A 14,941-nucleotide genomic window follows, 5' to 3' on the forward strand; every position below is an offset into this window, starting at 1 on the left:
GGTGCATGGCACTGGAGAAGATAGCTGAATAATTTGCAGATGTCTCAGAAAAGAGCTGCAAGAATGAATAACGGAAAAGGAAAAGAAAAAGCTCACTGCAGATAAAAGGAGATATTTTCAGAGTGACAGCTTGAAGTGGTGTTTGGGTTGGGGTAAGAGAGGAAACAACATAATATGAAGCATTCTACTGCAGTGAAGGAGAAGTACAAGCAAGACGTGCCAGTGAAGTACAAGCAGCAGGTGGACCTGTCCTAAACCTTATACAGGGGTTACTCAACATCAGGATCAGAGGTAAAAATGAGGATTTGGGACACCTGTAGAAGGAAGCTGCAATTGGAAGTTTTTCCAGCCACCCATCACAATTTTTCCTTATGCTTCTTAGAAACTTGTTCCTGTCACTCTGAAGCGCACCAGACCTTTTCCAACCAGTGTCAGTTTATCAGAAGTTCACAATTACATCCATAAATTTTACTCCATATTTGTTTGGCAGAACTCCTCTGGGTTGTCTGGCTTTTCAAGCTTAAAATAATTAATCGGTTTCTTGCTTCCAAGACTTCAGTCAAGCTGAGATTCACTGATTTGTGATGCCACCAGATACTGACTGGAGTGTGGCTCCATCTGCTCTCCATGCAGAGGAGACATAAAGGAAAGTACTAAGTTAAAATCTTGGCAGCTGAAGAAATATTGGCAGCTGAAGCTTCCTTGGTGGTATTTCTTCTCATGTCCATTCTTTCATGTACGTAGGTCCTTTCTCTTTTCTGTCAGACTTGGAACATTTCAGAGAAGATAAACTGGAGGAGCAAAATAAGTACAAAGTAAAAGTAGCTGAATTTACACAGTTTGCAGAAGGATATAAGTTTTTGGTTGTTTTTCTTTTTTTTGGCCATATTGGCTGGAAGCAGACGCTGAGTGTCCCTCTGAAATCTGCTTCTGGCTGTTAGTTTTGGAGACCTTTCTTTATGGCCAGTGTTTGGGGATTTTTTATCGGAAAATGATTTGGTAACCTGCTGTCTCCTACACACAACAGAGTATGTATATCAGCATAGTGTCTAATCACGCCTTACTACAGATTTGTTGGTATCCTGGCAGTCTCTCCTAAGAGACTGCCTACAGAGTTTGTTAACAAAAGATGAAAACTGCATAAAGTAGTAGGGATACTTATATCTAAGGGTGAAGGGAAGCAGACGTTTTTGGTGCAGCCATTACAAATTTCTTTCTGATTAAGGTAATTGCTTGACACTACATTACTGCAAAATTTTTGTTTTAGCTGTTTCAGCATTTCCAGAGAGATAGGGAGAGGGTTGTGTTTTGTGGGTGTCTCCCCTGTGATTTTGCCGCAGAAGCATTTTATTAGTTACATGTATTTTTCTTCCGCTGTCTGAGATGGTAGATGTATTAGTTTACCTGTGCAAAGGTCCAAGTTAAAACATCTCTGAAGCAGAAGGGGATTATTCTGCTCTGTTTTTAAAGCTGTGGTGAAGGAGGATTTCAACGGCATCATCACCTTCATCGTTTATAAACCTCTGCCCTCTGGAGAAGGTAACTTTAGAGGAAGACTTTTACTCTAATAAAATAAAAGATACCTCTCTATCTTGTATTGTTTTTTAATGATTCCTATTAATCTGGTGACATTTTAGGAATTCTGCCTTTTTTGACTTATTATTCCTAGCTAATGCATTTAAAATTCAGGCCAATCTTAATGCAGACTAACCTTATGTGTACAGTGAGCCTTTGCCTTAAACTTCTAAGCTGCATGAAGTCCAGCTATGAATGACACAGTATATTTCTCTACTTATATTACTCAGTATGAAAATAAATATAGTAATTTAGTTGCCTCTATGATAAGTCGGTCAATGGTGTGATATTTAAGAATGAATAAAATGCAACCTACTTAATTGATTGCGTACTGTTACTTCAGTAATAACCATGGACAACAATTGTAATTTCTCTGTAATTTTTATATATAAAAGACAAATGGAAGTTTTTATCATGAATTGTTGCTGGATTTTGCAGTAAAATAGCATGTACATTAGTGGAGGAAGGATAGAAAGGCAGGTTTTAATTTCAGCTTTCCATGTTGCACCAGGATAACTTAACACTGCTTGTAGTTCAGTGTGTGGCCCAGGAGAGACTTCATGTGAATATAAATACAGCAAAAAATCGTAGCTGTCCCATGCAGGAATGCTCCAAAAGACACACTTCACAAAAAAAACCAAAAAGAAGTTCCAAGTTAGATACTCCTTTACAAGCTCTGTACAATGTAATCGACATTGGTGAAAGTTTATGTGCCAATATAACTGGACGTGAGATTAAAACTATTACTTGTGTGTGTAGAGCACCTAGTGACTGGGAAGAGGCAATCTTGTGGCCAAGTTTTTATGTACTGGAAAAGTGCAGTCTTAAAACCACTGAAAGGACTTATTCAACCAGCTGAAGAACTGAAGCAAGCAGAATGTGACTTCCATGGTAGTTTGTGTTCAAGCTGAGCAAACTTGCAGAGCTCATGTGAAAACAAATTCCTGGACATTCCTCTAAGCCCCAGAAATTTAGCATGAGGCCCAGCCTTTCTCTCCAGTAAAACCTTTCCATCTTCACCAGGATACCTGCAAAATTGACTTTCCTACTCTTCCCCTTTTCAATAAAACAGACATGCTAGAGTACAACAGAGCAAGGTGTTAATGACTCTGTAGACACCTCCAGATACAATATGGCAACCACACTTTTGATTTGGAAGGTAATCAGGTGTTTATGAGTTAGGGCAAAAGTAAGCTCCTGTTAATTAGGAAGAGAATGGGTTTTTAACTTTAAATGGCCCACAATCAGCATACATCTAGTGTAAGATCTAACTATAATTTTTAAAGGATTGTTTGCTGATGTGAAAAGTTGTAAAGGACGAAAAAAGTGTGGTGTTTTAAACCCTAAAGTAGTGTCATCCTGCAATTTCCCCCTTTATCTGTTGTACATATTGGAGGCATTGCTTTTACTTGTGAGCTTATACATTAAACCCTCTGCCCTCAGTGTTACAGATTAGCTACTGCTTGAGACACTGGAAAAATACAGAAGCAAAAGAAACCAGAAGAATCTGCTGTTTTCACTTTACACAGTGTGAATTATGATGCATGTAGGATGTCTGTCATTGTTTAATACTTTCTGTATTACTGTAAGCAGAGTCATCTTGACAGGAGCAAGAGCACGTCTGTGCTGTGTCCCACAGCTGAGTGGAGCCCAGTGAGATGTGGAAACAGCAACAGCACTGACTGGGACAGCAGTTCCCACTCTGTGTGAAAGGAGGTGTCCTCCTCACAGAGAATATCAGCCCACACCTCTGTGTCCCCAGTGGCACATTTCTTCTGGTGCCCTAATTAGCTGGGCTGTCATGTAGTTGTCACACAGACACATCTTTATCTTGAATTGGCAATGACTAAAGTCGCTGTTTCCCAGTCATACAGGAAAATAAAAAGGCAATTAGCACCTGTGCTAAGTTTGCTTGTTGACTCCTACAGGGTCCCTAATCCTGAGAGTTAGTGTAGCTCCCAGCTACTTAGCAAGAAGCTTCATTAGCTTCCTTTGTATTTCATGTGAACAGGCTCCCGCTAGACTCAAATGCTAGGTCTAGTACTGGCAGTTCAGGCTGAGCAGCTTTTTGCTCTTTTGGTAATGTTTTTATATTTATGAATTTAGATGTGGTGACTAGTTCCCACAATGATTTTGATTACATGAACTACTCACCTTGGGAATATGCTTCCCCAAAAAGTTGCTTTCTGTGCAGTCCTCCTGTATCAAAATCTTGATCTTTCCTAGGTGCCACTGTGCATGAACAAGACTTTGAGGTGACACTAAGAAAATGAAGTCAGTTTGTTTCTCAGAAGGTGGTTCCCCAAACTTATGGATCTAAACAATAAAATCAATATGTCTGTTTGTTCTGGATGTTCCTTCCTCAACATAGTTAAGTACCTCTTGCTCTCACTGCTTTCACTGACACTTGATTCTGATATTGCTCCAGTTTTATGTGAATTTTGAATTCCAAACTAAGATACCTTCTGAAATTTTGTCTGAGTTTCTTTGATTTTACTGCATCCTTCCTTCTTTGCTTACACCTTCTTCATAGGAGATATTTCTACAAAACAGGTGAACTTTCTCTGCTGAAAACTGAGGGTTTTTTCCCCAGTGCACTATTGAAATTTCCTTTTGTTCTATGTTTTGTCCCTGCAACAATTCCAATAGAAGATACAGGCACTGCACTTTTGACTTTTACAGTCTCGCAGTAATGCCATTGCTTTGGGGCCTGTTGTGAAAAACTTACCACATCCTTGTTCAGTGCCTGGATCTGCATTCCCACAGCAGAGAGACAGACATTCACTCCAAGTGTAAGCTTTGGTCTGGTGTTTAAATATAGCTCAAATATTCAGAAGGATTTTTCCCTTCTCATGCCCTCCTACCCTTGAGCAAATCTCTTTTATGGTGTTGCTTTCCAGATGTTCTTGTGAAAAGCAGAGGAGAATCACTGGGGTTTTCATGATGGGAGATAAGTTGTGGGGTTTTTTCCATTAGCTCTGCTGGGCAAGCTGAAGCGTGAGATCTCAAAAAGTTAGATGGGCGTCAAAACTGGGATGAAGGAGAGGAGACAAATATTCCATCAGTAATAGAATTTCATGGTGTCACTGGCTTGTTCTGTAAACTTTTTTTTTTTTATTACTCCTATACTCCATGCAACCAAAAACCACTGGTGCAATGGTGGAATCTGTAAGAATATAAGAACTGTAGGCTTTGCATAGGTCATTTCACACTCTGGGTTTGCAATTGAATTTGTATGTATAAATATAAATGTGAAGGTTTAGTTATTCCAGTCCTGAGACTCTAAGGCATGAATCCAAACCTAGGAGTTCAATGGCAGGCTGCAAGCATCACGAGTTGTTCTGCTGTCTCTGAGGTCTTTGCAGGGAACAGTGGAATACTAATGATGGAAACAGGACAAATCCCTCCAGAGTCGAAGTGTTTTTCAGTTCCCTTTCCGGCAGTTTCACTCTTAGAAAAACTGCACCCTTTCCTTTCGGACATGCCCTGCTTGTCAGAAGAATACTTCTAAGATAATACTCCTGCTATCTGGTTTGTTCCTCCCTGCAGTTAGAAGGGATATAATGATATATCCCTGCAGTTAGAACGGATATAATGATAGTGCTCACCTGCACTATCCTGGCTCCTTTTTTTTGCTGCCTCACAGATTTTTACAGAGACTGAATTGTGCACTGTTAAGTCTTGAGTTTTTCTCTGACTCTATCTGTTTGCTAGAGTCATTGAAGAAATATTCCTGGTGGTATTCCACAACATTAGAATTTGAGTTAATACACAATGCACTCATGCATTTTTTTTCTTGCCTTTTTGAGGTCAGAAAGGTGTGCCTAGCACTTTTCAAAACAGATGGCCATGCAAGACTTCACAGTCTGTTTTTTACCATAGTTACAATAGGTCAGAAATAAAATATTTGCTCAGAAGAGAGGGGAAGGCCCCTGACTTACCCATGTAAATTTTTAGCTTATTAAAAAATTTAAGATATATGCATTTGACTCTCTTTTGTGTGGATGCTGTGTTAAAAGAGTCATCCAAGAGTCCTGGCCAAGGTGAGCACTGTCTGCATGAAGAGGAATGAAAAGGATAAAGCAGAAGTTGAGAGAAATGAGCATGTTAGATGTTGCAGATGGAATTAATAATGTACCCGTGTTGGTAATAAGGTATATAATTTATGTTTGACCTGTAAGAGTTTCAGCACTGAATCTTCACAGTTTCTGAAGAGCTTTCAAGATTTCCTTTTATTTCCTCAGGAACTTGCAGTTTGTAGCAGCATGTGGGAAATGTGGAGTAGCTGTTCTTGTGGCTCTTCACTATATGTTCCCAGAAGAGCTTTCCTGGAAATGAGGATTTCTGCAATGAATGGCTGGCTTTCCTTCTGTCATTTCCAAAGTTTTAAGTATTTTCCGAGTGAAGTGGTAACCTAAGTCAGATAAATGCTTCTGCCTTTGGTTCTGAGCCTAAGAGGTTCTGATTATGTTATGTTATGTTATGTTATGTTATGTTATGTTATGTTATGTTATGTGCCATTCATTTCCACTGACTCCCAAGTGGGAGCAGAGAGTGCACAGGTTCTTGCCAATTCTGGCCTTTAAATTGCAAATGATTGTAGTGCTTTTGATGTTCAACATTCAGGGATACCCTTCTTTTTACAGAGTTGCTAATTACCTGGTTCATTAAAAGTAGAACTATATTGCTATGAATGAGAGTTAAGCCTTCCTTTCAAACCTAATGCTAAACTTCCTAAAAGCACAGTAACCTGATGTCAACCACCTGCTGATTTTATACCCAACTCGTGTAAAAATTGGTGATTTCAAAAAGACTCCTCACCTTTTATAAACTGTATTTGACGAAGCAGCTCTAACACTGCAGTATACGTGCTTGACCTACTTAACAATTCAGATTTCTGAAGTTCCATATGGTGGGATTGGTAGATACTAAAAGACTTGGAAGGTGATGGTGAAACGATGCCTTCACTCTCTTTGTGTGTGTTCGGATAAATTTGAATCTCTACTTCCCTCTAGCTGCTGTTCTGTCTCGGTGTCCTTATTGTTGTGGGGGCAGCAGAACTTCTAGGGTTTTTTCTCACTTGCATGCTAGGTTCTTCTCCCTATAGCAGTGTCTTGCCACCAGCTGTGCCTGCTTCTGCCTCAGCCACACAGCTATTGATGTTAAACAGGCATAACTCCCAGCTGCTTTGGTTTGACCACCATGCTGTGCTCTGTCAGCGTAGCAGCAGCTGTGCCATTTTGGCCTCTTGATAATTCCATACTGTAGCTCCTTAACTACACTTCAGAGCATTCAGTTTACCTCAGACTCTAGAATATGGCTTTCCATTGATACATGCTTGGCTGAATATCCATGAAGGTGTTTTTGCAGCCCTGAGAAGCCAAGAGTAATCCTAGGCTCTGTAGAATCAGTGTATTAGGTCCATGCACACAGCATGTAAAGACTCTCAGATGTTCCCGGTGAGTTGAATTCCCATACACCTCAGAGGGTTTTTGTCAGAGCACTGCCAGAGTGATTTGCAAGAGTGAGAACTGATCATGCAACCCCTGTTTGGCAGAAAATAACAGTGGTAGTACAGGTAATCTCGCATAGCTGGTATTTAGATAATTTCTGCTCTGCTGCATGCTTGCAAGTGATTTTTACCATCTCTTCGTTGTTTTAGGTGGAAGACAGAACTCTCGTGAGTTCAGCCACTGGATCAGTTCATAGTCTTGGTCTGATTTATTTTCTGCTAGCTTAACTGCCTAATTTTCTTTCAGTTGTAAATAAAATGTACTTAGAATAAGCCTGAGGATTACTTTATCAAAGAGTCAAATGGGGCTGCATATTTACAACAGTGAAGTAGGCTGTGCCTTAGTAACACTATGAATGTTGCAGAACAGTAAGCAAGAACATTGGAGTGGTTCAAAATTTATTGTGTAATTTCTAGATTCCTCTGCTGCTAAAAATGGTTCTAAGACCTAATGAAGGCTCCACAGATTAATGAAAATGTGAGTCTTATTTGGTACATGGTCATTAGGTGGAATATGATTCATATCGCTACCAGTCCATAGTACAGCAGTGGCCTGCTAACTTTAAAAAATATTGAACAAATTAGTCTGTTAATATGCACTCTTGGTGGAAGATTTGAAACATGAAGTGTATGTATTGTAAGTACTATCTAAATTTTATCTCTCCATCGTGCATGTGGTCCCTCTGGATTAATGGCAGTGCAGCATGAGCAAATCTGCACTCTCTCTCTCTCTTTTGTTATTAAGTGACTGGGGTTTATGAAGTCTGCCTTGCTCTGTACTTGCTTAAAACCTTCCAAAATGGCCTTTCTCTTGCACAGCATCACATCACTATAACATAGTTTCAGCTCTGTCCTGGTGCTCAGTGATCAAGTACAACTGATCATCCTTTTAAAGTTTGAAAGCATCTTCCACTTTTCCAGAGGGCTGGATGTTTACTTTTGTGGGAACAATTTTGTGGCCTCCTAGAGAGGTGTGCTTGAGGAAACAGGCACCTGGGGTAGTTTGTGCAGCCAGGTCCTACCCCAGGGAGGAGATACCGGAGCCCAGGTGCCTCCTCTGCTGCAGGCCAAGTGGAGATTTAAGTGAATAGGTGAAAATACCTACTGTTCTAGAGAGTGGAAAAGTGTCCCAGGGACTGCATGGTTTCAGGCATGCCTGCTCCAGCTCTGACCTTGAGAGCAGCCAGAGGAACGGTTGCTGGGATGTGGCAGGATCCAGCTCCCCAGGAGATCAGGAGCAGGAATGAGCCCAGCTCCTCCTTGCATGGCTGGTGGGTGAGTCATGCATTAGAATAGATGGCATTTTAACAGTTGCAGCCCTGAGTTTCCTACAGTGATGAGATCCTTTGTTTTAGGAACCCAGGTATGTCCTCCTGGTGCATGTGGGCTAGACTTTTAAAACATTACACGTGGGGCTACCATGTTAAAAGGAAAACGGCCAGGCATGGTGGTCTGCAAAAACACCAAATAGCAACACCACCTATGTTTTTTGAGATCTGAGGCTGTGACTTGAGGGAGCATGCTCTGTGCTGTGCTCATGAGAACTGAGCAAGGCCACGGTTCCAGCAGTGTTCCCACTCCTCTGCATGCTGGTAGCATGATTGCCCATAGCTGATGCTCAGCCCTGCTTCACAAAGAAGCATGGCTTGATCTCCCCTCATCCTCCCCAATTGTTTGCCTTGGTCTAATTTAAAAAAATAAACAACACGACTGTTCTAATTAAAAAAAAATAACACTTCCTTTTCCTCCTACAGATCATGCCTCAGGATGAAAGTGTGCCATGTAAATTCAAGCAACAATGGTTACTTGCAAGTGGTGTGGTTTTTGATGCTGCGAGCCAGTTTGAGCTGCACTTGTCCCCATCATCTGGGTTTTTTCCCCTCCTCTTTCCCCTTCATTTATACAGACTAATTACCAGTGCAGTCAGTTCTGTAAATTGGTTGCTGTTCCTATTGATCAGAGAATTGATCAGCCTATAACCTAATTCCTCCATGCTTTTCCTGCCCCTGAGGTCCCTTTTGGTTAGCCTATGCACTGAATGGGTCCATGGGTGCAAATGACAGTGACAGGGACAGCTGGGATGAGCCTGCTCCTTTCTACAGGAGGTCAGAGAGGACTTGGGTCTGCTCTGTTTGTGAGATTCAGCCTGGGGAAGATGGTGATGGGTTATGAGATACATGAGAGAGATTGATTTTCATCATCACTGAAAGCACATGGGTAACTACATCCAGTATGGGTCAGATCACATGGGTTCATATCCTTAATGAGTGATTTTTTTTTGTGTTGACCTCTACTGCTAATTAATATGGACAAGTAAACTCAGATGGCTCAACTTTTTTAGTACTTTACTGGTAATTGATGATGCTGCTCAAAGCAAAAAACAAAGTAGCCCTTTATCAGTTTTATTTTATGTTTACCTTGTGTACATAAGTGTTTGCTGAACTGCCCAGAGCTTGTGAGAACAGGAATGGGATGCAGAACACATTCCCCTCATAGCATAACTGCTTCAAATGGTTGTGGTAGAATAGCTGCACTGCCCTTTGCAAAGGGCCTGGCTTTCTTTAGAAGGGTTTTTTCACCTTTTCTTAGCACTTGGTTCCTTGATTTAATATTCCCCACTGCTTTACTCCAGCTGCTTTTGTTTCTTTCGGAGGGAGCAAAGAATCTCACTAGCTCTTCCATTTCTGTTTTGAAGTTGTTCCCTCTTCCCCCACTCACCTCCCAGCTCATGGTTTGTAAAGATGTTTATGTATGAAGTTACTATGGGAACACTTTTTTGATGAGAGGTTCTTGTTTTATGTATTCAAGAAGTAATTTCTTACATATACCTTGGTGACACGGTCTGCAAATTGTGATTTACAGCAAGAGACTTCTTTTCGATCTCTCAGATACTTAGATAAGATCTCTTACCTCTTAGATAAGAACCAAATTTCTATGTTCTTTTTCAGGTCTGTTTTATTTGATCTTTTCTACCCTCCACATTAGATAAGAAAGTGGAAGAGTTAAGATAAAATGCTATTTCATACCTGGAGTTTTGTCTTCCTTTGGAAATAGGCAGCTTTGCATGTTTAGAACCCGAGTGCAATGCTGAAGAGGTTGTCCTATGGCAGCTTCAGCAAGCATCTCTAAAAATTGCAAGTTTACATTCACTTAGGCTGCTTCTTAATTTTCTTAGCACAGTGTGGTGAGTAATTTTGTTCTTCAAAGACCTAAGCACTTTGTACAGTTCATATAAATCCCAATTGTAAAAAATATTGTTATTTATGAGTACAGAAACTTCCTAGGCAGGGAAAGAATTTAAAAGATTGTACTGTTTTCCCAGACAAGCAGCCAAAACACCTTCTTAGTTTGTACTCAAGGGAGGCTGGATGTAAAAGATGCCAAGGAAGTGATATGGATGGATTCCCATACCACTTCTCCCAGAAATGTTTTTTCGTTATTACTGCATTGTAAACAATGTTTACCTGTTTACCATCATTGCTGCATTTGCCTCTTGGGCATTTTCTTTCCTTCTGCCTGTGTTTCTGCAGGTACCACTGTCCTTCTCTTTTAACGACTCTTCCACAATCTCTCCCAGAAAAGTTCTGATTCCAGTGAAAAGAGAAATCACAAGCTGTTGGCTGATAGCATAAGGGGAGGTTTAAATGATGCACTGTTCTCCTTCCTTTGTCCTTGATGCTAGAGAGGTTTGCGTGTGGTGAGCTGTTAAAATAATCTGCTCTGCCTTTACCCAGTTTGTTTGCATTTGTTGCCACTATTAGCCAGGGAAGCCTTCTATATTTTTAATGGTATTTATTTGGTTTTGGCGTAGTACTCAGTTTAAATGTTTCTTCAGCTCAAGATAAAGGTGTTTTCAATTTCCTGCTTTGGCTTTTCCCTTCTTTTTGTCTAAATCTGCAGGGGATCAAATCAATGCACTTGAATTTTGGGGTTTGTACATTTTATCTTTGAACAGGCACCTACTTTTCCTGTCTGGCTAGATCTGGATGACTCAGTGTTTGCTTGATGGGCCGTGTAAATTTCTTTTCATGCTGAGAGAAGAGACTTTTTGAAATATGATGATTTTATTCTCTGTTAATAAATTTGCAGTATTATCTTTATCACCTTAAAAATGTTGATAGTTGGTCAACTTCTAGCTTACATATTTGTAGCACTTCTGTTCCACACTAGGTATCCTTCATGTCAGCCTTTTAGTTTTTATTTTGCAGCTTTTTCTACGAAGGGGGACTACATGTCTTGTGAGTGTTTAAATGTGAATACTTTTTATGTGTATAACAGTAATCACTATGTCTGGAAACTTTCTCTGTTGTAGAAGAGTTGTAGCCTTTGGGGGTTTTTTGACACTGACAAGCTAATTACTAGCTTCCTGTGGTTTTCTTCACAGGCTTCTGGGCTGGCTAAATAAGAGATACCAGCTTTCACCAGGGGTCTGCTCTTTGCCAGTGATACGATTCTCCTAAACCCAGGGGAACATAGAGATTTTGCTTCCTACACTGTTGGTGTTTTCGGGCAGCTGATTTTCTGTTAAAGCAGGGAGGCAGTGGAGTCCCTGTGATAAGCATCTCTCTGATGTTTATCTAGTGGCTGATCTTGCCAGAGTGAATAGACCAAGAAATGGAGCCTAGTCCAGACCGACTCACTTAAGGTGCCAGTGCAGTTGTGTTGAGAAATGAAGGTCATCTTGATCTGGTAATTTCCTGTTACCATTTAAACCGTGGTGTACCACTGACACATACGTGTTTGTGTGGATCCAGATAGATAACAGAAGAAACGACAGCCAGAAGGTTTTGATCCCTCTTGTTCTCTGGTTTCTGGAGTCTTGGAAAATCCCCAATTCTCTCCTTGGTGCCTGAAAAATAAGGACATACCCATTTTTCTCTTTCTATCCCCCAGCTTTTATGGATGGATGATTGTAATTACACGTTGACTTACTGATAGCGAAATTTGACACAGATGAGTACAGTTGAAGGGAAGTCACTCAGCCTTTCTCTCTGAGGAGGCATAAGCAGCACTTTGAAGTTGGAGTTTGGAATGGGAATGGGTATTTATTAACAGGAGTGCAGGCTGTGTTCCCCACCCCATGAAGCCGAGGGCTGTAAGATGCCAGATGAGCTGTGGCAGAGCATTGCTAATCACACACTGCCCGGGGTAAGCGTGTATAGATTGCCCTTGTAAATCGCTCTCAGAAATCCTTTTAACTGCATGATGGGCCTTAATTTTGTTTTATGACATTTGTTCTGGCAGGTCAGTAACTGTTTATGGATTTGATGACATTTCTGCTGTCGCAGGTGTCCTAACATAAATATGTCCATTTGCTTAGTTGTCCTGAGAAGCCACGGGCATTTGGCAGAAGGCACGACCTGCTGGGATTTTTTTTTTAACTGAATCACTTCCCTTTGTGGCAGTTGCTCTTTCTCAAATGTGAAGGCCAGGAGCATCCCAATGGGGAGTAACAAGCCTGGGTGTAAGTGAGGAGCAAATTAATGTTTTAAATATTGTGACAAAATCAGTGTGTTTCATTGCCTTTGCCCTAAAATAAGATGTCAAGATTTTTGAAATAGTGGTCATTTCAGAATATTTCCGATTAACTGTTATTTCTGGAGGGGTTTTTTGGATTTTGTTGTGGTTTTTTTGTTTGTTTGTTTGTGGGGAGTTTTTTGGTTGGTTGCTTTTGGTTTCTCTTTTTTTGTATCATTTGCGCTTTCTGTAAATGTTAGTCAAACCTTATATTTCTTATGGAGCACTTACTGTAGACAGTATCACACCATAATCTCCACTTACATTACAGAATGTGGAAGCATTCTAGAGTCTAGAGTAACTTGCTTGACATAGATCTTCTGTAACCTTAAGGACTTTAGATTTGTGAGGCAGGATTTTGATTATGTTTTTGTCCTGTCATGCAAGTCATGAAGTCTTACATATTAACCCTTAACAATTCTTCTACGTGCGCAGCAGTGCAAAATCTTCTGAATGTACGTTTTTCCCATCATTTCAATTTCTGCCATGGTGCAGAAACAGTCCTGCAAATCTTCTAGAGTACTGAAATTATCTGCTACTCTGGGAGAAAAAGTTTGCATGAGTTCATTTAGAGAAAGCTGTATTTCCAATATGATGGGCTGCTTCAACCACTAGTGTTCTGAGATTTGAAGATCCTAACATAGAAAATGGTTGTATACAACTGCTACTACTGATATAAACATCTTTGCTGCTTTGTTTGGTTTTCCCGCCATCCTAAAACCACGTGTTTGATTGAAACAATCATGTAGTGGCCTTTTATATATGTTACATGGCATGCTAGAGTAGAACAATGATCTCAAGTGCCTTTCTGGCAGGGGGTCATCAAGCCAGCAGCTCACTTTGCCTTCGTCTCACAGCTGCTCAGAGCTGTGAAGGGATGGAGCTGTGGCAGTACAGACTCCTGCAGTTTTCTCCCTGGGCCTTCTCCACCACCTTGGAATGGGACTGAATCTGTCAAGGTGCTCAGCAGGGATGCTTGCAGGGGTTTGATGTGTGATAAGGGTGTCCACATGCAGGTCAAGCAACAAGCACCACTCCAGTTATGCCATAAAACTTGGGAGAAGCTGCAGAAACTTGCCTGGCTCACTGCAAGGAAAGCTCTTTGCCAGAGCTATTGTCCCTGCTCTGTTTTCCTGATTGAGAGAGAACTGGTTTTCACAGAAGAACATTTGATATTTTTAATGTCCATTTCTGAGATGAGTCCAGAGCTAAAGAACCACGTTTAATGTTCTGAATGGATCAATGTCAATCGTGGGAAATCTGATAAATTCGTTTTTAGGTCAACCCTTCTTGGGGCAACCTGTGCAGAACAGTATTTTAGAACCTGTGGAGGCTTAATAAGCCAACCCTCTCTAATTGGCCTACTCTTTTTTAATAGACCTGACAATAGACAGCAGATTTTTTATTTTTTTTTTAGCAGATAGACAGCTCTCATGGCAGAGCTGTGTTTTCCTCTTACTTAGCAAGATAGTGAGTGTGTTGTAAGGTATCCTTTTGCTGGCACGATCGGGACATCGGAGGAACAAGAGGTCCTTTGAAATGCAGCTTTATCTCTCAGTGTGCTTTTGCCTCTTTTCCAGCCTAAGTACTGCAGAAATTGAGCAGGACTGGAGTAGGCAAATGCTGCTAAAAGCATCTAATCACAGCCTCAGTCACTGGAGTACCTACTTGCTGCCCACTGTCCTGCTTTAAAGACTGTGAATTTTCAAGAGCTTGAGCTGGATTTCCTAGACCTGAGTGACAGACAAAAAACCATTTGCTGTAAAAGTCGAGGGCACCCTCTTCCTGCCTGGAACAGCCTGAGCTGGTTATGAGCATAGAGCTGCTATTGTTCTGTCCTGGGAGATTGTGCTAAAAGCTTTGAAGCAGCGTTTGCATGTAGGTGTCTGTTTTCTAAGCAGTTTTTTTCTTTCTTTCTTTCTTTGTTAAGGAAAAAAAAAAAAAAAAGGAAGAAAATGAAAGAGAGAACCCTGCACCCTCACCTCGCCCAGCCTTTTCTTGGCATGACTCTTAGACTTGGTAATTGTTGATTTTACAAGGTGTTGTTTGGGCTTCCTAGTTTTTCTTTGGCCTGGCTATTAAACTTATGCTCCTTGTTGGATCAAAATCAGAGTATACTCAGTGAGTTAGTGCAGGAACTTTGCCATCACAGATAACAGAGGTGCATAACATTATATCATGCAGTACATTTTGTGGAACATTACAGGTGATAACTGATAAACTATTGCGTATAGGTCTAGCACCTACATTTTAAAATTCCTTGGTGAAATCAACAGGCTGCAATAAAAAAAGGGGAGGAGTTTAAGGGCTGTCATGCACAGCACTGCTGTTGTGTCT

The 14,941-nt window shown here is 40.7% G+C and overlaps 1 protein-coding gene across 6 annotated transcripts in view; it reads left to right on the forward strand.

Moving 5' to 3' along the window:
- The window catches only part of FARP1 (FERM, ARH/RhoGEF and pleckstrin domain protein 1), a 207,128-nt gene that overhangs the window by 84,830 nt on the left and 107,357 nt on the right, over positions 1-14,941 (forward strand). Inside the window, exon 1 of one of the 6 annotated variants that reach the window (XM_038137991.1) lies at positions 6,109-12,235. The exons of the other annotated variants lie outside the window; for them this stretch is intronic. Coding sequence (XP_037993919.1) covers positions 12,188-12,235 — 48 coding nt within the window. The 5' untranslated portion in view covers positions 6,109-12,187. Of the gene's footprint in view, positions 1-6,108; positions 12,236-14,941 lie in introns of those variants that run through there. 6 annotated transcript variants of the gene reach the window in all.

The sequence above is a fragment of the Motacilla alba genome, chromosome 1 (assembly GCF_015832195.1).
Source record: "Motacilla alba alba isolate MOTALB_02 chromosome 1, Motacilla_alba_V1.0_pri, whole genome shotgun sequence".
Taxonomy (NCBI): Eukaryota; Metazoa; Chordata; class Aves; order Passeriformes; family Motacillidae; genus Motacilla; species Motacilla alba.